This window comes from Crassostrea angulata, chromosome 2 (assembly GCF_025612915.1).
Source record: "Crassostrea angulata isolate pt1a10 chromosome 2, ASM2561291v2, whole genome shotgun sequence".
NCBI classification, from domain to species: domain Eukaryota; kingdom Metazoa; phylum Mollusca; class Bivalvia; order Ostreida; family Ostreidae; genus Magallana; species Magallana angulata.
In genome coordinates this window covers 50980219-51003828 of record NC_069112.1, presented here as the reverse complement: position 1 = coordinate 51003828, position 23610 = coordinate 50980219, and the positions used below count along the sequence as shown (strand labels likewise).

General features: G+C 35.3%; 2 protein-coding genes across 5 annotated transcripts; one reads left to right on the top strand and one right to left on the bottom strand.

Moving 5' to 3' along the window:
• Positions 1–7801, bottom strand: LOC128171742 (uncharacterized). Its single transcript, XM_052837507.1, has 6 exons — positions 7463–7801; positions 4049–5175; positions 2548–2680; positions 1537–1676; positions 629–803; positions 1–483 (listed from the first exon to the last, which is right to left on the bottom strand). The coding sequence occupies exons 1-6, from the start codon at positions 7791–7793 to the stop codon at positions 218–220; spliced, it is 2172 nt and encodes a 723-aa protein (XP_052693467.1). The 5' UTR covers positions 7794–7801; the 3' UTR covers positions 1–217.
• Positions 7802–9191: 1390 nt separating this feature from the next.
• On the top strand, positions 9192–22909 carry LOC128171743 (UPF0394 inner membrane protein YeeE-like). Of its 4 annotated transcripts, XM_052837511.1 has the most exons (12): positions 9192–9400; positions 10294–10399; positions 16368–16612; positions 16744–16827; positions 17628–17785; positions 19047–19095; positions 19277–19379; positions 19472–19595; positions 20614–20674; positions 20864–21033; positions 21126–21277; positions 21932–22909. In XM_052837511.1, exons 3-12 carry the CDS (start codon positions 16387–16389, stop codon positions 22080–22082), a joined length of 1278 nt encoding a protein of 425 aa, XP_052693471.1. In that variant the 5' UTR covers positions 9192–9400; positions 10294–10399; positions 16368–16386; the 3' UTR covers positions 22083–22909. The 4 variants fall into 4 exon arrangements, with proteins under 4 accessions (XP_052693471.1, XP_052693470.1, XP_052693469.1 ...); XM_052837510.1 differs by lacking the exon at positions 9192–9400 and having other exon boundaries at positions 10199–10399; XM_052837509.1 differs by lacking the exons at positions 9192–9400; positions 10294–10399 and adding an exon at positions 13800–14303.
• The last annotated feature ends 701 nt before the right edge of the window (positions 22910–23610 follow it).

Below are 23610 nucleotides of genomic sequence, written 5' to 3'. Positions count from 1 at the left end.
TAAGAGTGTCCCATAGTGTATCTACCATACATAAAATAATTAAAAAGCAAAACTCAGAATACTGACAAATCCAAGATAATCCTTCTTCTTGACACAACAGGACCATACCTTAAATTTAGTATGGGGGTATACAACAATGTAACCCTTAATAAGTAACCCTTCATATCAACATCAAACTAACCTTTGAAGAAACAGAAACACACATTTACAAGGGAACTCAAATAAGCCCATAAAATGTATTTAAAAAGGCATAATCATACAGAGAAAATAGCTCTTCATCTGCCGGCAATTTGATTTCTAAGGTCCCTCGTGGTAACTTCAGAGAATTGATGCATGTATTTGCTGTTGGTATAAAGCGTGTGTCATCACGAGGTTTTACAAACTCTATGGAGGGGGGGTGGCAAAATCCAAGGATGGGCTCTTCAGATGCTCCTGTAACAAACTGGAGTATGTGCTGAAGTGAAACATCTCCTCTTCTTCCACCTATAAGTTTTAATATTTAAAAAAGATTGAATCAAACCTATAGAGTACAAAAGCTGATTTTAAAACTAGATATATCAATTTAGTACATACATGTACAATTCTAACAGCGCTGTCTTGTCAAATATGAGTTCATGAATTTACTTACTTGCTGCTGATCGCATGTATCTTAAGAATGCTGAATATACACTATTTTCATACTTTCTGTCATTTGAACCCTCTTCTGAAAAATGGGGTTTTAGTAGCTGTGTAACAGCTTTCAATGTAAGACAAGTTGTGCTGGGATTAAGAAGGTGTACAAACATTGGTAAAATGCTTCCAACCTATGTGGATGACAAAAAAGAAACTGTTCTGAGTCAGAGTGTGTCTGAAATCAGTACAATGTACTAATAGTCATCAATTACAAATCAGTTTAATATCAAGGGAGGGGAGGGACTAAGGCCTGCTCCCCCTCCCCCGTACTTTTTCTCACAGAAAACATTTTTTTCTTACATCCACAAATAAAGAAGTAAATTGACAAGGAGTTGCCCCCCCCCCCCCCCCCCCCCCCCCCCCCCGGAAAGGAAGGAAATAAACAGTGAAATTAATGAAATTGATGTTACCTACCCCCCCCCCCCCCCCCATTTAAAAATTTTTTGGAAGAGTCGTACCCCTCACCTTTTCAAAAACAATGCTAAGTACCCAATTTTCACAATGTATTAACCTGCATAAATAGCAAACAAGAGGCCCATGTGCCACAATGCTCGCCTGAGCAACACTAGACATAAGCTTTATAAAGTCATATCCAAAATATTGTAACAATGCATGAGTAAAAAAGATCCTGTATTAAAAGATTTTCAAAATTTTATATTGATGTTCTTATATAAGCCCCTTTTATAAACAGATGATTTAATAGTTATATCATATATTTAGCTTTGCCATTTGAGCCTTCCCCTCAGGTGAGCTAAAAAAAAAAACCAAATTTTTTTCTATTGCAATATGCATCTGTCTATGTAATAGTGAATGTAAATAGTAAAATGGTTCCTTCAATGATGTCAGAGCTGCTTTTATTTTTACCTTGACTACTCCCAAAACATCCAATCCAGTCCTTAGATTTTTTATGCACAATGAACTTGAATCTTTCCCAGAAAACAGGTCATTTCGAATATCCTCATTTAAAAAGCTTGGCATTGGTCCATTTTGCAGGATACTTAAAGCTAGAGAAAGAAACGAATTCTCACTTTGTACGTGTACTATTTTTGACAGACTGAGCAATCTTAAGGTAACCTCGTACCTATAATATCATGGGTTCAAAGTTAAAAACTTAACTTTTTTTTAACTTATTGGACTTGAATTTCATCAAAAAATAAATAAAATATATATGTATCCGTACTATTTAAGATGTAAGGTAATAAAAACCAAAGGCTGAAATTATCATCTGAAAATCACACTTTTTTTGTTTAAAAATTAAATATAAGTGGATGGATACTTGTTTGTCTATTTAAATTTTATTGCTTACTATGCCAGAAAACTAAAATTAATTTAAAAAAAAGAAAATATTGTTTACATTAGAAAAATCATAGCATTTAGATATATCACTTAGAGAAAAGTAGAAAAGAGTTATTTCCCTTTGTCATTGTTGAATTATGTCGAATATAAGGATGAAAAACGCTTATTAAATATCTCCAAGTAAACAATGATTTGAGTTTTTGATGTGTACCTATGATAACATAGAAATTACAAATCTACTTGCAAGAATTTTAAAGAATTCATGGTTTATGTAAAATGTATGACGTCACAGGAGGGTGGATTTACTTTAAAGACACTTGCTTCATCTCACAAAAAGCCACTTTTGGATACTTTTTCTACTGATTCTGTTTTAAGGTAAAATTGGGATGTAATATGCTATTTGTTTCATAAGGAGAACATTTTTACAGAACAAAATTACAACAGAAAGCACAATCCACATCCCTGAATCTAGTAATCAGCAAACAACATTTAACCCAGCAAACTGTACTACAAGTAGTTAAAAATAAATCAACTCAGTTGCAGTGTAAATTCTACAGTCATAGCAATAGTTAAACTTACCCATAATTTTTCCAACCGTCACATAATCTTTTGCCAGGTGTTCTCTCAAACCTTTGTCAAAATACTTTTCCTTGACAGCACTGAGCACTAGACGAAAAAATTCTTTACGTGGCCCCCCTTGATCTGAAGCACACTAAAATAATTTTAAATCAAAGTACTGAAGAACTGACGGGAGTTGATTTTGTCGATGTTTATTTATTTTAAAATCAATGATATGTTATTTTGCATGACAAGTACATGTATACGTAGTTTCTAATTTGAATTACGCATATTTTTATAATATGAATTTTAGAACTTTTTCGACTAGAATGTCGAGAAACCTCCACATGAATCATGTTAAATAATATTTAAAGATAAAATTAATTCAATCAAACTATGTATCACTGGTAAAAATATTTCTTGAAAATTGTATGGATCCAAGCAATATTGAACTCTAGTCTCGTTCAACCAAACGCTCGGCTGACACCGTAAATCTCCGACAAGGGTTTACGGAGACAGCCGAGCGTCGAGTTGAACGAGACTATATTGAACTCTGGCGTAGGAATACATACGACTACAAAAAATATCTAAATTGTTCGTACCATTTAAAATCTGACTATTTTTAAGGTATTTGTAAATAAGTTTCCTTGAAAAACAATGCTTTAGCATACATTACATCGAATTCATCAATTATTTTCAAGAACTAAGTCTTGTCAGGAGCAATGATTTGTGCTGAGGTCCAAACAATGTTTCACTTTTGGTTTGTCCGAGTGACTGCATAGGAGAGTTGATTAAAAATCAACTCCCAAAAACCACAAATAAAACACTCAAATTACATATCATGTTGCATGATAACATAATTTCTATAAATTTATATCATATATATAGTATTACAAGGAATTTATGGTAATCAGTTGAAATTCTGTAACCAGCTAGTGGTAAACTCTATTGACATGCATGTTAGATTATAAACAAGCCTTCTGAGAGTATTGCATAAGAAATACACCGTACAGGTCTCCTATCGGATTGTTTTATTTTATGAAAACTTTCAACCATACAACTATTTAAGAACTAAACGAGATGTTATTATACTGTAATTAGAGATAAAAGAACAAAAGAAATTCAAACTATATATTCTACTCTAGATTGAAAACAAACTAAATTTTACTCTAACTGCATGTAACATATTCTTTTGGATTTTCCACAGCTTAGTTTAATGATAATATTTGACATGTAAGAGATAAAAGAACAGAGGAAATTCAACTAAACACTCAAGATATCAAAATTATTCAAATTAAATATCAAAATTAGTGGGTAAAATAATTAATATTCTTTTTTTTATCTCATGTAAATTTGCCAAGTCCGTTATGTATTCACAGAGGAAAGCTATAGTCCCCACCAGTGAAACCAGTATGGGACTAATAACTGGTAAATAGGTAACATGCATGTACATGAAAGAGCAGACATTATCTTAATTTAAATGATTAATCCTTTAAATAAGAAGATAGGCTTTGGAAAATACCTCATTGTAGAAGTTAACTTCCAATGTTTTTCTAAGATCTTTGTCTGTTATGCTTTTAATTTCATCAAATGCTGTCTCCAAAATATTTCCTCGATCCACCATGATGAAAGAGGTGTCTCCTGAATCACAATTTAATAAATCGTCGAGTTCCAAACTTCTTCCAGTCACTATAACTTTTTGCATATGTCTTAGGATTTCCACTGGATCAGTAATGTTCTCAGTAAGGCAGTGATCAATTGCACTAGATATGACACTGTCTATCAAACATACAGTTTCTGCCTTTTGATACATAGTAGGAGAGACTGTAACATTCTGTGTGGAACTTGTAGTGCTGTCAGAGCTGGAATTTATTTCTTCCCCAGTATGGACATAAACATTACTAGAAGAACTAGATGCATGTGCATTATAATTGCTATTCCCTTCAGTTTGGGATACTTCATCAATCACATCTGTAACTGAAGTTGAAGCATTTATTGGTACTGCATCACCAAGTGGATCTACTGCATCCACTGCTGCAGGCAAAAACTCTATATTTGCATCACTTAAAAAACTCCAAAGGCCACCATGATCATTTAAAGCAGGATCTGGTAGATCATCACTATCACTCTCACATACCTCTATTGTTTTTGGCTTGTCCTTGCAGGTTTTAACATGCTGTCTCAGATTTCTAATAGAAAAGCCCTTGTTGCAAAACTTGCAAATTTCTTCTGTCTTGATTTGAAAATTATTATCAATTGGTGTTGTACTGAGACTTGTTTGGACTGGTCGTATATAAATCTTGGTTTGACTCCCTAAATATGTTTTAAGTTGAGAAACCGACCACTCACAATCAATTAGAGAGAGTTCTCTGCTGTTTTGGGTGCATTTGAGCAGTTCAAACCCACCACAGTTATTAAGCTGAGGAAATCCAATAGTCTGACCATTTTCTGTTGATCTGTCTGAAGTTATAGTCTTTAAAACATCAGCCTCGGTGTCAGATGTTAAAAACTGTATTTTGCGGGTACCTAGGCCTGCTTTAAACAGAATTTCTTTCTCTGCAGATGATGGCACCCTTGAAGACTCTTTATCTGCCAAACAAACAACAGTCATTGTCCAAGTTCTTGTCACTTTACGGCGTTTTGGGATATCTGAAAAGTTAAGATTATCTATAGTATGAAACAATACAATTTATTTTATTTTTAGCACACACACACAAATTACTAAGACCAACATATGCAGAACACATTATTTTTATAACACACCAGTATAAAAGATGAGCGCTTTTTTTTTTTTTAAAAGTCACATGAAAAGATAAGTGCTATTAAAGAGGTATAGCATCTTTTCCAATTATTTCTTCAACCCCTACACCCTTCAATGTTTGAACAAAAAGTGCTTGTTATAGGGACCAGGCAAAATTTATCACAGTGATGGGACTGGTACAAAAAAAATATTCATTAAAAAGATTTACATGTCCCATGGCTTTCACTAAAAAAAAAATATATGTGTCCCATGCCTTTAGGCTTAACAAAAAGTTACTGTCCCACACTCCCGTGGATATACATCTTCATATTCATGAGATTGTTGCAACAAAAATTACAAAAAGTACAATGTAAACAATTATTTATATATATATATATATATATATATGCATCAAAAGCAAAAATGTAGAAACACATGTAGAATTTGAATATTTTTTATGAAATTCTTATTCGTTTCCAGGTTTCCTGGTGTGTTTGAAGTTTAAAAAATGCTACAAATCATCCAATTTACCAAAAAAAGAGCAATTCTTAACATCGGTGATGATTATTTCAAATATGTGTGTCAGAGAAATGACTCAAGGAAATTAAAAAAAGTTTCATATGATAATACATGTATTAGGTAAAATATTTCAAACTAATGCTTTTTATGAAAATCAAAAGACAGGAGAAGAGTATACATGTAAGCGTATTTCTAAGTAATGTGATGCTTTTATCATGATATTATCATGTAGATGTATGTATAAGTATTGAATAATGTTCCTTATTAAAGGAGGCTAGACAACAAATGACCTCTTAAAGATTAAGTAAAGATGTTTTACTGAAGGAGAGTCCTATGGATCTGTGTTAAATAGAGAAAAATGGAAATGGTGGGTTCACTTAAATGGCAATACTTTTCTTAAACCTCAATGGAATTGGCAATATGAGGCATACTCTTTCTCAGAATTGCATAAGCTTTCTAATTTTAAGACAAGATATCTTTTCAGAGATGTTAGTAGTTAGAAGTAAGCTAAAGGTAGTAAGGGACAGTTTTGGATAACAAGGGGTTGTCCCATGGGCACTTACACTAAAAAAAGTTTTTGTCCCATCCTTTTTTTATTTTATGAAAAAGTCATTGTTCCATGCTTGTTTGTACCGGTCCCATCATTGTGATAAATTTTGCCTGGTCCCTTACTGATATTATATATAATGGTGTCTCTAACAACTGATTTGTAATAAATCTTGGAAACCTGCATCAAGATATATGAAGATAAAGAACTGTGTGTATATTAAAAGTTAATATTCTGAGCATTGATAACTTCAAACAAAATAGCATGAATATAATTGAAAATAGAGTTCATTGCATAGTGTAATTGAAAATATCTGTTTATATTGGGTGTGCTCATACTCAGAATTAAAAAAGAGATTTTATTTAAAATTCCAGCAGAACACATGTAATTTAAAATCACTGTTGTTCTCAATCAGCCAAAAGTGAAAAAAACACTACATACAGTGTACATGTGATGTACTTGATGGAATCGATCCAGCAACAAAAAAATCGAAAAGACCTAATTAAGTGTATAACATTTTAAGCGAATGTCTCTTCAACATGTTCAATATATGTCACTATAAACATGATAAATATGGTTGTATTAGAAAAGTCCCTAATTGAATAATTTGTCTAATTTTCAGTATAAACACCATGTCAAACCAAAACTAGACACCATTGTCATGGTGACCATTCACTACATCATGTCATTTTGAAAATTCTGAAAGGAGACTTTAGTTTAAAATCTACATGATCTAATAACTATATTCATGTTCTAAATTTATTTATGCTTTGTGATTCACAAAAACTTTTGCAACATATTTCTTTAGCCATGCATCTAAAAATACATGTCATTTTCCATAACCAACATAAAGTTAAACATTGATAGATAAAGAGAGAGAGAGAGAGAGAGAGAGAGAGAGAGAGAGAGAGAGAGAGAATTAAATTGGGTAGCTAAACCCAGACTGGTTCGTGGTTTTCAAAACTAAAAACCGAGTGTTTGCTGACTTTGTATAAAATGCTAAATTGTTCTACACAAATTTTAATTACATCATATTTTGTATTTGCTGAGATTTTATTGTAGGCCTAAAACAAAACGTTTTTCATCAGTCCGGATTGTGCTACTCATTTGAGAAAACTCAAATTAGATACCTAATTTTTCGGGGTCATGATTTACGGGGAAACTGTGGCGTCTTTTGGACTTCTTGTTTCCAAAAAGCATTTTTCTTTGGTGAGACAAAATAGAGGCGATTGGATTTGAATCTGTTGCCACCAAATCGTCCGCGCTTTCCAGAACGGAACTTCTTGCGTTTCTTTTTACCCTCTCTGTAAGTCGGATTCTATCCCCGATCGTAATTATTCCTAAGTTGATTAATTGTAAATCTGTTACACTTAAAAAGTTATCTACATCGATTCTTTCCTCTTCAAATCGTTTAATTGCATATCCCATTTTTAATTCTTCTAATATCTGTTTCATCGACATCGTGGATGTTGGATCTGGGTTTCAGTACATTACGATCCCGATGTAGATCTATTTTTAGAACCACCACATAATGAAGAATCATCATATAATGAAGAAGTATCATCGTGTAATGTTGAAGTATCAGCATGTAATGTTGAAGTACCATCATGTAATGTTGAAGTATCAGCATGTAATGTTGAAGTATCAGCATGTAATGTTGAAGTATCAGCATGTAATGTTGAAGTACCATCGTGTAATGTTAAAGTACCATCATGTAATGTTGAAGTACCATCATGTAATGTTAAAGTACCATCATGTAATGTTGAAGTACCATCATGTAATGTTAAAGTACCATCATGTAATGGTAAAGTATAATCATATAATGAAGTTTATTCACATAAGGCAGTTGAGGCGTTCCATAATTTTGTATTCTTTTAAATATTGTAAAAATTTGATTTGCGTGAATTAGTACAACTTGTTACCTAGATTTGATGCGCTGATAAAAAATGGCCTCGAATAAACCTGATTTATGAAATGACTGGGACTTGAAAGGAGATGCCCTCCTTTTTTATTTCAGGTTAGAATTTCACTTGTTTCTATGTAATTCAATTACAAATAAAAATATTCAAAAAAAAAATTATGGTTCATAAAACTTAGAGAAAGATAAAACTTAATTAATCACTTAAATAAAAAAGTCACTTAACCCTGAATGATCAATTGCTCAAGTTATTTTATAGTACATGACACTTTGAAGATTTCTTATCTCATTACATGTCTATCTATTTATCTATTCAGGATTTAAAGGGCGTACGTATTTGTTTTTCTGCCGTCCAGCGAACGTGAATGAAGACTTATAATGCGCACGCGCAGTTAACTTGCCCTCTTTTCATAATCTCTTTTCATTCACAAAACAAATTCCTGCGTAGTCCGCGTAGTATAAAACAAATTACCCTCGTTCGTTATGACAGGACACAAATTTCACTTCTATTCGTTGAATTAGATTTATATATAATTACATGATAGAATCAGACTGTACACATCAGGGTCAATTAGAATTTCAATAACAGTGAGATTATTCACTTTGGCATTATTGATTTTCAGACCCTGTGCTGACAGGGTATTCTCAGACGGCCGACCAAACATTATAGAACTAGATAAAAGATTTAAACTTCTGTTGAGTTTTTTTATGATATTCACTGATATTCATATAAATCCAGCACCCCCTAGTAATATTTATAGTAGAAGTCAGCTTTATCTTTCTATCTTGATCAACATTTGTGTGTAGAAAATTAGCAGGCCTCGGTACTCCTGCTTTGTGAGAGGAGATATTTGTACATTCGATGGCTCTCTCTCTATCTATGTCTCTTTTCCTGCCTAGGAGATATCCCAATTATTGCATACAAATCACCACAATGGCAAGGTTCGCCCATGTTGAAATGATTGTGCTTTGAATGACCTTTTTAAATTTATGTCGTGCACTGGTGTAATTAAAAAAAGAAAGAGAGACCAGGCCCTAATCCCCGCCTATGTGTGGGGACGAGCTAACTCCATTACACTAGGGACTTTAATTACCTGCTGAGAGCGTCCGAAATCCCCGAAAAGTGACTAGAGAGGAACGTAAAAAAAAAGTAAGTCTCCCTTTCTCCTCTCTCTCTCTCTCTCTCTCTCTCTCTCTCTCTCTCTCTCTCTCTCTCTCTGTTTTTACATACCTAAAAAAACCAATTTGGTCATTAGACCAGTGTCCTACAGTTGGTTTAATAGTGATAATAATAGGTATAATCATTATATAAGTTACAAATTACATGTAATAATGTATCAATGTAATGTCTTCAACCTATATTAATTCAGTATGGAAATAGTTTTTGGAAAAAAGATCTGTATTCGAAGGTTGTTTGAATACAGAGAGTGCCGCATGGATTACACACCCTCTAGAATTGTGCATGCCTTGTGAATCTTAAACTTTGTAACCAATCTTTTTTAATAACACAAGTTCGTTAGTTATTAAAAAAAAAGAAAGAAATAATAATACTTAGTACAGATAAATAAATAAATTTTGCACTAAACTCTGCAGTGCTACAAATATCCTTCCGATACAATTTCCTTTTTGGGTGATTGCCAAGTTTGTTTGTGGATTGACAATTTTGATGTTTTTATTTTACAGGGCGTTAGAAAAATTCATTTCTATATCATAATTAAAAATTATAATGAACATTCAGTGATCTGCAGGGTTTCCTTTCCGATCTGCACCTGCTAATATTTGTTAACGCAAACATAACCATGAAGTTTGGGAACGATCAGACACACAAAACAACTGCTTGCTTCCGTCCCCTGACATTTCTGGCTTACACGCGGTACATGTACTCTGTATATAGAGAGAATGTAATTTAAACAATTCCCACATCTACAAATCGGATTTTAACACGGCACTTAGTATCTAACAATGATCGCGCGTTAAAACTTAAACCCAAGGCCCAGTTTTATATTCTGCGGGACCCAATTCTCAGTTACGTTCTCATTTCAGTTTGGTGTGATGAAAATGTGATAACATTGGCATAACATTTTCCGGGGCTACTGTTCTTCTTGTCTTGCAAGTACACTTATTGTGTCCAAAAATCCTGCAAATTAAAGTAAGTCTCTCTCTCTCTCTCTCTCTCTCTCTCTCTCTCTCAGTTGCAACATGCATCTGCCTTAATTTTGTATTTCTTCATGCAATACAAATATATGTATGTTTGTTCATTTCATTTTATATCCGATCAGGTATATATAACCGTGAATATAATCAATATAATACCCATATAAGATTATTAGATGATTCCCATGTTAAAGGCAAAGTTGATGCATATGGAGAATGTATGCATAAATTTGATTCACATTTAATTTTTTTTTAATTATATTTCTTCAAAATCAATTCAGGATTCACATCATGAAAATCATATGAAACAAAATGCTTTATGTGTGGTTAAGGAAAACAAAGTTTTTTATGATTAAATAAACTGCAAATACAAAACTGATTTAATTAACCAGACTTATTTCACAGTTGATATATAAAATGTCGGAAGAAAAATCTTTGTTGAGGAAAAGAGATTTTTTATTAAGCGTACATTGGTTAATTACTCATCTCTGGTGTGAAAAAAAGTTATAATATAATAAATTTTCCGGTAGGACTGAAAAAGCAGTAGTTTTTTTTTAAATAATAAATTAGATTTCTGAAATAAATCAAAATATTCTCCGATTGAGCAAAATTTATTTACGTCAATCTTAAATTACGCCGACGAAAATGATAAAACATTAAAGTTCCTGAATTTTGTTTAGATTTTTCGAATAAACTGTGCTGGTTTTGTACAATGTATAGCAAGCCTCTCACGATAACCGTTATCAGGCTGGATACTGTAGTTAACATCAACCAGATCTTCTTAAAACTTTACACATGGTATTTTTTACCATACACTGTCATTTTGTGAAGAAAAACTCAAAATATTTTAGCTTTTATTTTAATTTTTTCTTTTCTTTTCAATGAGATTTATATAAATTGAAATTATTTATCTAAAGGTGAATAAAAACATTATTTTACATACAGACATGCGTATATTAAGTAGTTTTACATAATGTATCATTTTGAAGATTTTATTTTTACACAGATATCTTTGTGTGATACTAGCGGAACATTCCCTTTCTTATATTCGGACTTTTATCTGTCCGCCCATCCGTCTATCACGGTACCTTATATACGCGTATGAACGGCATTACTAAGCTCGCCTTTTTATAATAATTGTGTCGTCAAAGAAGATCTTCATTAACCCGTTCGTGCCTGCGTAGTTAAATAATTAGCCCTGTAAACACACTACATGAAGAAACAATCAAGCAAACCGCCAGTTTTACGGCATTTACTTTAGAGTTCTGTCCCCGCCTTCATTTTAACTCAAAATAAGTAAAATGAGTATGTGCAGAAGGGAACAATTCAATTTCACCACGTTCTTACGAAAAAGGAGAGGTTAGGCTATTCTTTGAATGACAGATTTTGAGTTGTTATTTTGAGAGGTGTGGTGGATAAGGTTATTATATTAGGGCTCATTCTTGTGGTACTCCTGTGCAGTTACAGTCCATTCAGTACGTAACCACACCAGTGGGCCATCACCGCCACTGTATGCAGCATCTTTATCCTGCCCGCTGAATTGTTAAAGCAATATGAGCTGCAATTTTCTTTCTGAATTTTTTTTTTTAAAAAAAATGTTATTTTCTACTAAAATGACAAAAATATCATGGTTTTTAAAGTTTCGTTTGTCGTTTTTTATTTGAAAAGCCGTAAAGAAGCCTTAAATGAAGCAACATTGAATTATGCAGGTCGTCATGTACAAAAATGATCTGCTATATATTCCTTAGAAAAAAAATTTTCTTCTTACGAAAATAATGATTCTTTCAAATCTTTTTATCATATGGGTTTAGATTACATGCAGATTTATCATACTAGCAGGTTTTTGTAGCAGAATAAAATTCTAAAAAAAATACAGCTCATATTGCTTTAACTGTGTCCCGGGGTTAGGGTACAGATAGGGCAGTGGGTACAGCCAGTGTATGCAGAGCAGGGACCGTTCTGGCCGGGACTGTCTTAAGCTGCCCGTAATCCACTTAGTTTTACTTTTACCTCATTCAGAACCCTTGAGAAAAAGGCAATTAAAACAACAAAGAACTTTGTCGCAATAAATTATCGTAAGCAGCTTGGAAAGAATAGGATTTGGTCAAGAATCTTATTTCACTTGCGGTAAACATTAAATGGGAAGGTCAGGTATGACAACGACAAACTTTACAACAACAGACCGACGTCAGCTCAGTAATAGTGATCTAAGTTCTATGTTATATAACAATAATAGGTTTATATATTTAGTAAATAAAGATCTTTTAAAATTCTTAGTTCACGTGAAGTAAATTTCAAGAGAAGTTCGTGTAAAATGAATTTTACCTGTTTACAAGAAATTCATGTGAAGTGAATTGCACTTATTGAAATGCATGGGGATCTGTATTACGTGAAATTGAGGGGAGGGAAAACTGGTTGTGTTTTCGTGTAGAACATGTCCTAAACACAAACTTATACTATTAGATTATAATTCCAAACATACATTTTTAACAATATTTATAAAAATAAATAGAGCACTTTGGAAAGAAATATATTTCAGTGTGTTTATAATTGAATGTAATGTTTCAAATATATAATAAATCTCTGTCCGGTCAATTCTATAATGTAACAATACAGTGTACAGTACAGTCTAGAGGTAACCCGGAGGAACCTTTGATTGGGCTGTCAGATGTTAGGGACCCCCTGTGATCGGCCCGTGTGATTGCGGCCCCCTGTGATAACAATCTGTCGCCTTTGTACTGTGAGGTGTTGTCTTGCACTGATCTCCTGTCCGAGCCTCGCTATCCCGCACCCTCATTTATCTACTGTTCGCGCTCTTGTACTCTGTTCTTTGTAGTACTGATTTATCGTACCATTACTATTGTTGGATGAAACAATCGTTAATGAACAAGCTATTTCACACAATTCAATGAAACTGTCATGTTGCCAATATAGAACATGTTTTATCATTACAGTGTATATACAAATTGTATGATAATGCAACGTTTGTCAAAAATACCACTGAGGAAATTTCATAATATCATAATTTTTAAGCATCAAAATTGATGAATTCTCTCTGTTTATTTTTTAGTTTCATTAAAGAAATGACACGGATCAGCCTTTTTTTTTTTTTTTTGCATGTTCGCTGATTTTGACGAGAGATCGTGACAGTCACAAATCTTGTTAACAATGCAACAGACCGCCATTGTTACAACTGTAAAGTTAAACTAACACCAAATTCCTCAGTCAACCAATAACAATAAGTAATTGGTCTTCAAGGGGACCTTAGTTTCTAAACAAGCAAACAGAGAAAAAGAGCCCCTCCATTGTACATACAGCCGCACGCCCCGACTGTATTGTAATGCTCGGGTCCTGGATTATATAAACACATTTTGTTTTGAAATTTTAAATTGATTCAAACTTGAGTGAATAAAAAGGCGATCAAATTGAGACTTTAAATATATAAAATTTTAATTGGATTACCATTTCAGGTTATTCGTTATGTATAGAGTTAATCTCTGTAGAGCCCCGTGAATACCGGAATCTGAACATAGAATTCTCTGCGTTCACGTCCGCAGCATATTATTTTGACTTGGTTCGCACGTTTACAAATCTCAAGCCGATTAAAGTTTTAAATAAGAACTACCGGCGGACGGGCTCTGACTTAAAAATTGATAGCAGTGGGTTAATACCATTATAAGTAACCCTAAATCCCTGCATATAGGAATCCGCTGACGTGAAGTGGTTCCTGACGGACAGTACGAGAATAGGACGAGGGACCGAGTCTGCGCAGTCGGTGCTGGCAGACTGTACACATCGGGAGCATGGGTCACGTCTGCGCCTCGTCTACAGCTCTGATAAGTAAAAGGTGTAAACATTTCAAAAATACACGGTGTTAGTTGGAGTTATAAACATCGGAGGTAAGAACCCAGAATTAATTAGCTTCACTAACAAAGATAAAAATTTATCATAATTTAAACGAATTTAAATTCAAACGAAGCTCCAAAAATAATATGTAAAAAATGTTAGGTAAAAATATTTTTAAAATAGACTTAATTGTTTTTTTTATTAACTTAAGTTAGCTTTCAAAACTTTCTGGTGTTTCTCGTCGGTTATGCCCGCTACTTTTAGTAGCAACATTTTCTCCTGATGTTTCATTATTTTCTTTCAAAATCTACCAGCGTGTGTGTGTGTGTGTGTGTGTGTATATATATATATATATATATATATATATATATATATATATATATATATATATATATATATGCGTTTCACATGTTGCGCAAAAAAAGAAAGAAAAAAATTATGAAATGAAACTTAAAATGTAGATCACAACAACAATAAGAATGAGTTTTGTTAAATCTTAAAGTAGATCTTTATGGTGTGAAGGTTAATTAAAATTTTCATTTTATAGAATTATAGTATTTTGTGAGATGAAATTGACTGTGTGACTACGGTGGGGATGGGGATTTGAAACAGGTCGTAATTTGAACGTTATAATTTGAAACAGGTCGTAATTGTGTCTTGTAAATAAATCGTTTTGTAAATGATCATCTGTTATGAATAAATGCTGTCCTAAAACGAATCTGAGCCTCTTGATAGTTTTAACTTTATATAATAGTGAAAAGTATTGAAGATTTTGGCGTATACTACTCAGTACTATTTCCAATTTTATTACATGTATCATATATACTAACAGAAGTGATGCAAGGTTTTATAATTGCTAAAATTTGAATGTATCAGAAGGACAATACAGACACGTAACTTAAAAAAAACGTCAAAAATTATACTTAATTTCCTAGAATGAAATTACAGTGAATAAATATATAAATAAATACATAAATAAAAGATTGAAATTTTGCTCAGTTTTATAAATGTTAGACTGTTCGCCGTGAATGTAGTGGTGGTCGCTATATCACTTCTATTGATAAACCACAACCTTCACGATTCACGTTTACAACGCAGGGTATATATAGGGAATTTAGATTTGTTGTGGAATAACACACCTGGAAAAAGTCACTCAAATCAATAGTAAATTATTTAATTATAAAAGATATGATGATAGATAAACAGTTATTGTACATATGTCAAATTAGCGAAAAATTTGCAGTTTGGGGATATAAAAGGAAAATCTAAAAAAAAAAAACCAGTTCAGTAAGTAACAACAAAAGCCCCTGGGGGATTCCATGTCGGGATATACGGATCATAAGCCCCACACTTGATCCTCTCGGCTATGGAGTAAGTTACATATTGCCGTTGATAAAAACGAAATGTCATTTCGATCAGAGGTTAGCCATATTGTGATGGTGTTATTCAACTTTAACAAACCTCGATCTGCTCGAAAAAAATCTAAGTCGTTATCTTAATCTATACTTTATCAATTCCAAAAAAATATACATTATAGATAAAAATATTCAAACATTCAAATATTTTTGGCAACTTAAAACTACAATGGCTTAAATAGCCGAGTGTAATGTGAAGTTTATCTCCAATCTATAACAGTTCTACCCATCTCTTTTCTCATTTAGATTTGCCAAATCACCGAACGATGAGAATTATTGTTAACATTTCAGTTATAACGATATCTCTTCCCTAACTATAACGTGTAAACGTGACATGCCGGCATTTAAAGCCATAATTGTTTTACAATGTTAAGCCGCCCTCTATCAGATTAAATTTAGGTCGAACTAATGACCGACAATGTGCTGCCCTGATTAATGTTTACAATCGCTCACTGCGCCATGAAATTTATGATTTAAATATAAATTATGAGAGACGTGTGCAGGACTATCTCTGTTTGTTTGTTCAATGACATGTGATCAGTCGGTCATGTGTGATTTCCCGGCATGCAAGTTTCTGTTGTCATTTTTCCTGACTGGGACAGTACAGTTCCTAATACATCCACATAAGCCTACTTATTTTTATTATTTATGAGGAAGTGTTTGAATCTCTATAATGGCGAGTGTTCGCAATGTTCGTCACAGGAGCCAGCCAGAGACTGCCATGACGTCATCACTGCTCCACGCAACCAAGAGTAACCAGGTTTCGTACATTGACGTGGAGGTGGACAGCAATGACAGCCTGTCCGTCAGGGAGGGGTGGAAGGAGGGCGGGGACTCAAAGCCCGAGGGGGACGGGCGCTGTAAACACTGCGGCCGGACGCTGCTCAAAATGGCGGGGGTCGCGCTCTCGGGGGTGGTGTTCGGAATAGCCATGGAAAAGTCAAGAGGTAATAGCGCTCAAAATGATCATATTTTTATAACCAGCTTTTGTTAATTTCACCCTGATGTTTGTAAAAACGCAACTTTGTTTGCTAGAGAATGCATTTCTTTGAAACAATTTGTGGTTTATTGTTTACAGTTTTTGAACCCAAGAGTATTCGAGATCAGATGGTGTTTAACAACTTCATCATGCTGAAGATGTTCCTGTCTGCTGTAGCAATAGGTATGGAGTAGATACAAAACTGCTCAGACGTGTAGATAGAGCACCGACCTATACACTATGACAAGGGGATAATTTCAAACAAGATAACTCCTAATTTTCAATGATAAACAGAAGATTCAGGATAACGTTATGTCTAGTCGTTTCCAAGTATTAACTATTAATTGACAATTGAGAATCCATGCAAAAAAAATTTTTGGTTCTGTTGACTTGAAAGCAAGGCGAATAACCTACTTTAACTGGCTATTCATGAATACAAGTAGATAGAATACCATAATGACATCTAGATACTCGAGACTAGAGGCCAGGGAAAGACGCATGAAAATGTGTAATAAAGATTATTTTTCATAAAGCTTTGTGGCCATCCCTAGCTTATGATATGATTGTTGTATAAATTCCAAAATGATGTACAGGTGATTGTAAGGCTGATAAAAGAAGCTCAATGAACGGTTATCATGGAGAGCTCTACATAGGATTATACATAATTATGTAGATGTCTTATTAAACAAGCAAAGAACTTGAAAATAGGAATTCAGAACGTCGAGACCATTACTCCTTAGCTTATTGATTTGAATGGCTATAGAACGAGTGGAAAAACACGAATTGCCACTGTTTTTTTTAAATAAAAAGATAAGACATCGGGGAGGTATAGTATGGGGCTAGAGTGACCTGATTTCTGCAGCTAACTTCGCACGTGCATATGGACAATGTCTGTATACTCTTATATCAACAATTGCAATAAATACTAAGATTTAGAGGTAAAAAGCTTTGATCCTGACTAACGCAGTGTCTATTGTATACAGGACAGGTCTGTATGGCGATACTGTCGCTGCTCCCCGCCACCAAGGACAGGTTCCAAAGCGCCTCACAGGAGTTTGTGTCATGCTTCGATGACCGTGGCATCTTCTCCAGCGCCCTGGGCGCCTTCCTGCTCGGAGTAGGAATGTCGTTATCAGGAGCGGTAAGTTGTAGTCATAGAATCCGGGGTAGGCTAATCACCGACCCATGCGGTTTACGTTACGCAGAACACGTATATATATATAAGGAATAAGGAATAATTCTTTGAGTATTATGAGGTGATAATTTTGGTCAGGGCGTGATCAAATCCAATAAAGCCCGAAGGGCTTTATGATAGATTTGATCACGCCCCGACCGAAATTATCACCTCATAATATTCAAAGAATTATTTCTTATTACTTAAATTTATATAATCTTAGGCCATCGTACGATTAAATATTTAAATATAAATAAACAAACCCCGCTGGCGCCTCGATTTGGCGTCGTTTGTATAATGAGTTATATAGTACAAAATCGATACGTAGTGTTATCACAGGCAAAGACACTGGATAATGTAAATATATTATATAAATAGTGCCTGTTTGGGAGGGTAACAGTTGAAATTGACACCCCGAGAAAACCATTGTCAACCGACGCGAAGCGGAGGTTGACAATGGTTTTCGAGGGGTGTCAATTTCAACTGTTATCCTCCCAAACAGGCACTATTTATTTTGTTATACTGAATGTCTTTTTTAAAATTTTTAAGAAAATTTTACTGCTTTTATATAGGAATAACGTGAATTCTACAGCGAACCGTACGCGCATAATTTTCGCGCATGTAACATTTTTTAATGTTACCCGTTGCCAAGTGCGTTGCTAACGCTGAGGGTAATAGTAAATATTATTAACTGCGTCTTAACCAATCAGATTTCAGTATTTAACATGAAAGTATAACAATAGATTATAGCAGGCCATTGCATATCAATCAGGTTATATATCTAATTCACAAAACGGAACATGAGAACTGATTATTCTTATTCAAATTTCTACATTCGGAATTCTTATCTATCTTTAAATTTTATGTAAAAACTCGGCTTATACTACTAGAACAATTTTTCTTTTACAAATAAATTTTATTAATGTTTTATTTTTGAATGGAAAATCATACAAAACGTTACCCGTGAAGATGTTTGTGACATGTCGGGTAGGTACACCGGTTATAATTCATGTCACGCTGTAACATGGATTCTCGTTTCATACATGTACTCAGAGAACAGAGTGTGAATACGTGTACTCGTTTTACAGATCAGAACAGGAACGTGCACTCAAAATTAAGCATTGTACTAAGGTTTAAATGAGTTCTGCTTTGGTTGTAGGCCCGATTGACAGTTAAACAATAGCGGTTTTGCTCAGTCTCTGTTTTACAGAATGTCGTTTTCTTTCAGTGTCCGGGAATGGTGTTACCTCAAGTAGGAGCATGGGTACCTAACTCTTGTAAGTACTCACGTACAGTGCAAGTAACGCGTCTTGTTACTGTGAATTCGTTACACGTGACTTGTTACTGTGAATATGCAACATGTGTCTTGTTTTTGTGAATAAGTAACAAGTGTCTTGTTACTGATTATGGAGCATGTGTCTTATCACTTTTTGTTACATGTGTCTGATCTGTTTTCAGTGTTTACGTTACTCGGCGCGCTGATTGGTGCTCTTACATACGGGTTACTTAGTTATCATCTGTCTAGTCTTACCAAACCTAAGATCTGCTTCCAGCACAAACAGTATGTATTTCCGACTGCCTTTCGAACATTTCAGTTTGTTAAGCATGTGAAATTGTTTATAATCAAAACGTGTTTATCTATGACATCGTCAGGGTCCACGAGAAGTTTGACGTACAGTACGCCGTGATAGCCGTGCCTATGGCGGCAGTGGTGGGCATTGCTGTGTTCTGTTTGGAGTGGTTCTGGCCTAACAGTAGGGACCTGGAGAGTCTAGGGGTGAGTGATCAGAAATAAGACTAGGGGCTGGTCATTGTGTAGGCACTGGAGAGTCTTGTACACGTATTTAGTAATGGAGATGTAAATAGCCTATATGGAGATCCGTAGTTTGTATATAGTTATTGGTGTCCAAGTAGCGTAGTGGACAATAGACTCGCTTCTCACTGTTGCGACCTGAGTTGAATCCTCGTGATCGACAGTAGATTTATATGAAAGATTATGGTGGTCCTCTGCTTGGACACATGGTTTCTTTCCGTCCACCGAAACTTCCTCCCACATCAATGACCCCCCCCCCCTCGCGCTAACATCCGTACCAACGAGAGAACAACCTTAGAGGGGGAAGTAGGGTGAAGTGTGGGGCCTTGATCAGCTTAAAGAAAGCAATGGGGTGTAAGTTTTGGGCCCTGGTCAGCTTAGAGGGAATGATGGGGTATAAGTGAGGAGACCTAATCAGCTTAGAGGGAATGATGGGGTGTAAGTATTGGGCCCTGGTCAGCTTAGAGGGAGGAATGGGGTGTAAGTGTGGGGCTCTGATTAGCTAAGAGTGAGTGATGGGGTGTAAGTTTTTGGCCTTGATCAACTTAGAGGGAGCAATGGGGTGTACGTGTGGGGCCTTAATCAGCTTACAGTGGGTGATGAGGTGTAGGTGTGGGGCCCTAATATACTAGGGGGAGTGATGGGTGTAAGTTTGGGGCCCTGATCAGCTTACAATGGGTGATGAGGTGTAGGTGTGGGGCCCTGAGTAGATTAGGCGGAGTGATTGGCTGAAGTGTGGGGCACTGATCAGCTTAGCGATGGGGTGTATGTATAGGGCCCTGATTAGTTGGGTTGTAAGTGACTGGGATCTTAATGCTTAATTCTAGCACCAAGTCATGGTAACGAGGTCTTCATGTGAATGGAGCTTTAAAGAGTCTTGCATTTTGGGACAATGGCGATTGATTCGTAAAGATGACTTTTAATGTCCTACAGGATACCGATTAATGACCATTATTAACTTGATGTAATGATCTGGTTACAGCGACTACCGGAGCTAGAGAGTAACATCATCACCACCATCGCGTGGCCACCCTATGTCGGAGGTAAAGTTGCTAACGATGATAAACAGTATAAAATGGGTCTTACAATTTTAAGTATCGCCACAATGATTATATGCATGCTCTCTCTCTCTCTCTCTCTCTCTCTCTCTCTCTCTCTCTCTCTGTGTGTATTGCAAAACTAATTCATTTCAGATAATTTTATTCATGTTTTATTATAATGTTAACTTTCAGGCGCTCTCATTGGTTTGCTACAAGTTCCCATCATCCTCCTGGTCAACGACACGATTGGAGGATCCTCCAGTTACATCACAGTGGTCGCTCAGATGTTTTTCACCAAAAATCTACAGCAAAAATTTCGCTATCTTGCCGACAAACGGTCGGGGATTTCCAACTGGTGGCAGGTCTGTGTCATTGTGAGGATAGATAAAACTTTTCAATCAACGACAAAAACCATTTCATGTCTTTCTTTAACTTATTCTGAATTGCGTTTTAGGTTGTATACGTCGTTTGTGCCATAGTAGGAGGGGCTCTTTCTGCAGCATCCTCCACTTCTTTCGGTGTTGCCAAAGGTGTTCCGGTATACATGGGGCTGCTGGGGGGAATCGTCATGCTGTGGGGCGCGCGCTTTGCTGCAGGTTGTACAAGGTACGTGGTACGAGACAGACAGACTGGTGTGTTTTACAAAAAATCCTTTATCACAAAACACGTAACTCATGCGTTGGTCCAAATACTTTTATCGGGAGGGGTTGATTTAAGACCTATTGACGGTAATTTTACTGTGTGAAATAAAAAAAACCTCTTTTAAAAAATGTGAGGGAGGGTAGGGGGCAAGTACCTGTCTTGAATCATGCATGTAGCCGCAAGGCTGTTGATCATGGGAAACATTTTTGACAGTTCATTAGACTACTTTATTTCGTAGAGCGTTAGTTTTTTTTGCCTAAATGAAGGTTCTCTGGGTGAAATATTTAGCTTAGTCACACACGTGTTATCAGATCAGATACGACATTTGTCGTGTCATTGTGAACAATATGGGATCTCTCATAACCCGCTTATTATCACTAGTGATAGGTTAGAATTAAGGTATCCTATAGAATATCATCAGATAACATTCAAATAATGAAACCCGACTAACCATAACAAACAAATAGGACCCATTCTTAAAATACTTTTCGCTACCCTTGGAATTTTAAATAGGAAAATTCACTTTCTAAAAATGTCTCCTCTCTATACAAAATAACTTGGGTTTGACATAGGTTCGATTAGAGAGCTTCCATCCCACTGTATGTGTTTCTGTTACAGCGGCCACGGATTGTCGGGGATGGGACTTCTAACATGGCTGTCATTTATCGCCGTGCCCGCCATGTTTGCCGGGGGCATCGTCACCGCCTTCTCCATGCAGGCCACCGGGGCCCTGGACACCTACGTCACAGCCATGGGCGATGCCAGCTGAGTAGATGAACAAATCCTATTCCGTATCCGGAATGTGACTAGTTATAACCGGTGAATTAGCCACAGTATGTCGTTATTCTGGTGATTAACCAGACGACAGTTTAACTCTGTGGACTAGCTTATATTTGTACAATACACGTACATATTTAACTAGCCAGCGGTTCTGTATCATTTTGAAGTCGTAGACAAATATCAAGATGCAAGTCTTAGAGTCCTCCATATATATATGACATAATAAATAGTTCCTCGGAGTAATATAGATTCTTTCTGTAAATGTGGAGACCAATAGTTCGACCGACGATATCGGTGTACAAAGAGGGACAACCTCACTGTAAATCCTTTTCCTTGGACATTTATCGATCTTAATTGTTCACTAAAAATATGCATTATATACTACGGCATGTTTCTATGCATGAATACTTATCTATGCATATATCCTAACTCAAATTCCAGGTATCAAAATTGCAGTCAGATTTAGATAATTGTTATCCAATGAATTGTTATAATTTTTGTTGTATTTATTTGTACTTTAGTATTTATTCTTTCTTATTATTTATTCGGCAAATGTAACTGTAATATTATTTAATTGTTATGTTCATATCATATTTTTGTGTCTATTGTTAATTCGACAAGTTTCATGAAATGCAATATGTTATTCAGTCATATTATGTACATTTACCTTATTTATTACTTGTTGTGCAGTCTTGGCAATGGTATATGTTAATAATACTAGTTATGGTTTCATGTGCTATATTTATATGTTATATACAAAGGCCTCTTCCAATTGTTAAAACTATGTGCCAAATACTGAATACAGTTATAACAGAGGCATGGTGTCGTGTAATGTTTAATGAGAGCCGACACAGTCACGTGTCACATAGAGACCGTGTGGTCGGACCACTGAGTGCGGACTCATTCTGTCAAAGTGACGTAAACATACACCCTGTACTACCGGTAGTTACATGTAATATATATTAAATAAAACCGATGTTCAGTCATTTGGCCCTTATGCTAGTATATCTACTTATAGCTACCATTGACTCTATAGTTGAATCTACTTCACTAATTGTGGTTTCATCTATATTTGTCGGTACATGAGTGTAACCGATTCCAATCAGTACATGAGTGTAACCGATCCCAATCAGTACATGAGTGTAACCGATCCCAATCAGTACATGAGTGTAACCGATCCCAGTCAGTAAATGAGTGTAACCGATCCCAATCAGTATATGAGTGTAACCGATTCCAGTCGGTACATGAGTGTAACCGACCCCAGTCAGTACACGAGTGTAACCGATCCCAGTCAGTAAATGAGTGTAACCGATCCCAATCAGTATATGAGTGTAACCGATTCCAGTCGGTACATGAGTGTAACCGACCCCAGTCAGTACACGAGTGTAACCGATCCCAGTCAGTAAATGAGTGTAACCGATCCCAATCAGTATATGAGTGTAACCGATCCCAGTCAGTACATGAGTGTAACCGACCCCAGTCAGTACACGAGTGTAACCGATCCCAGTCAATAAATG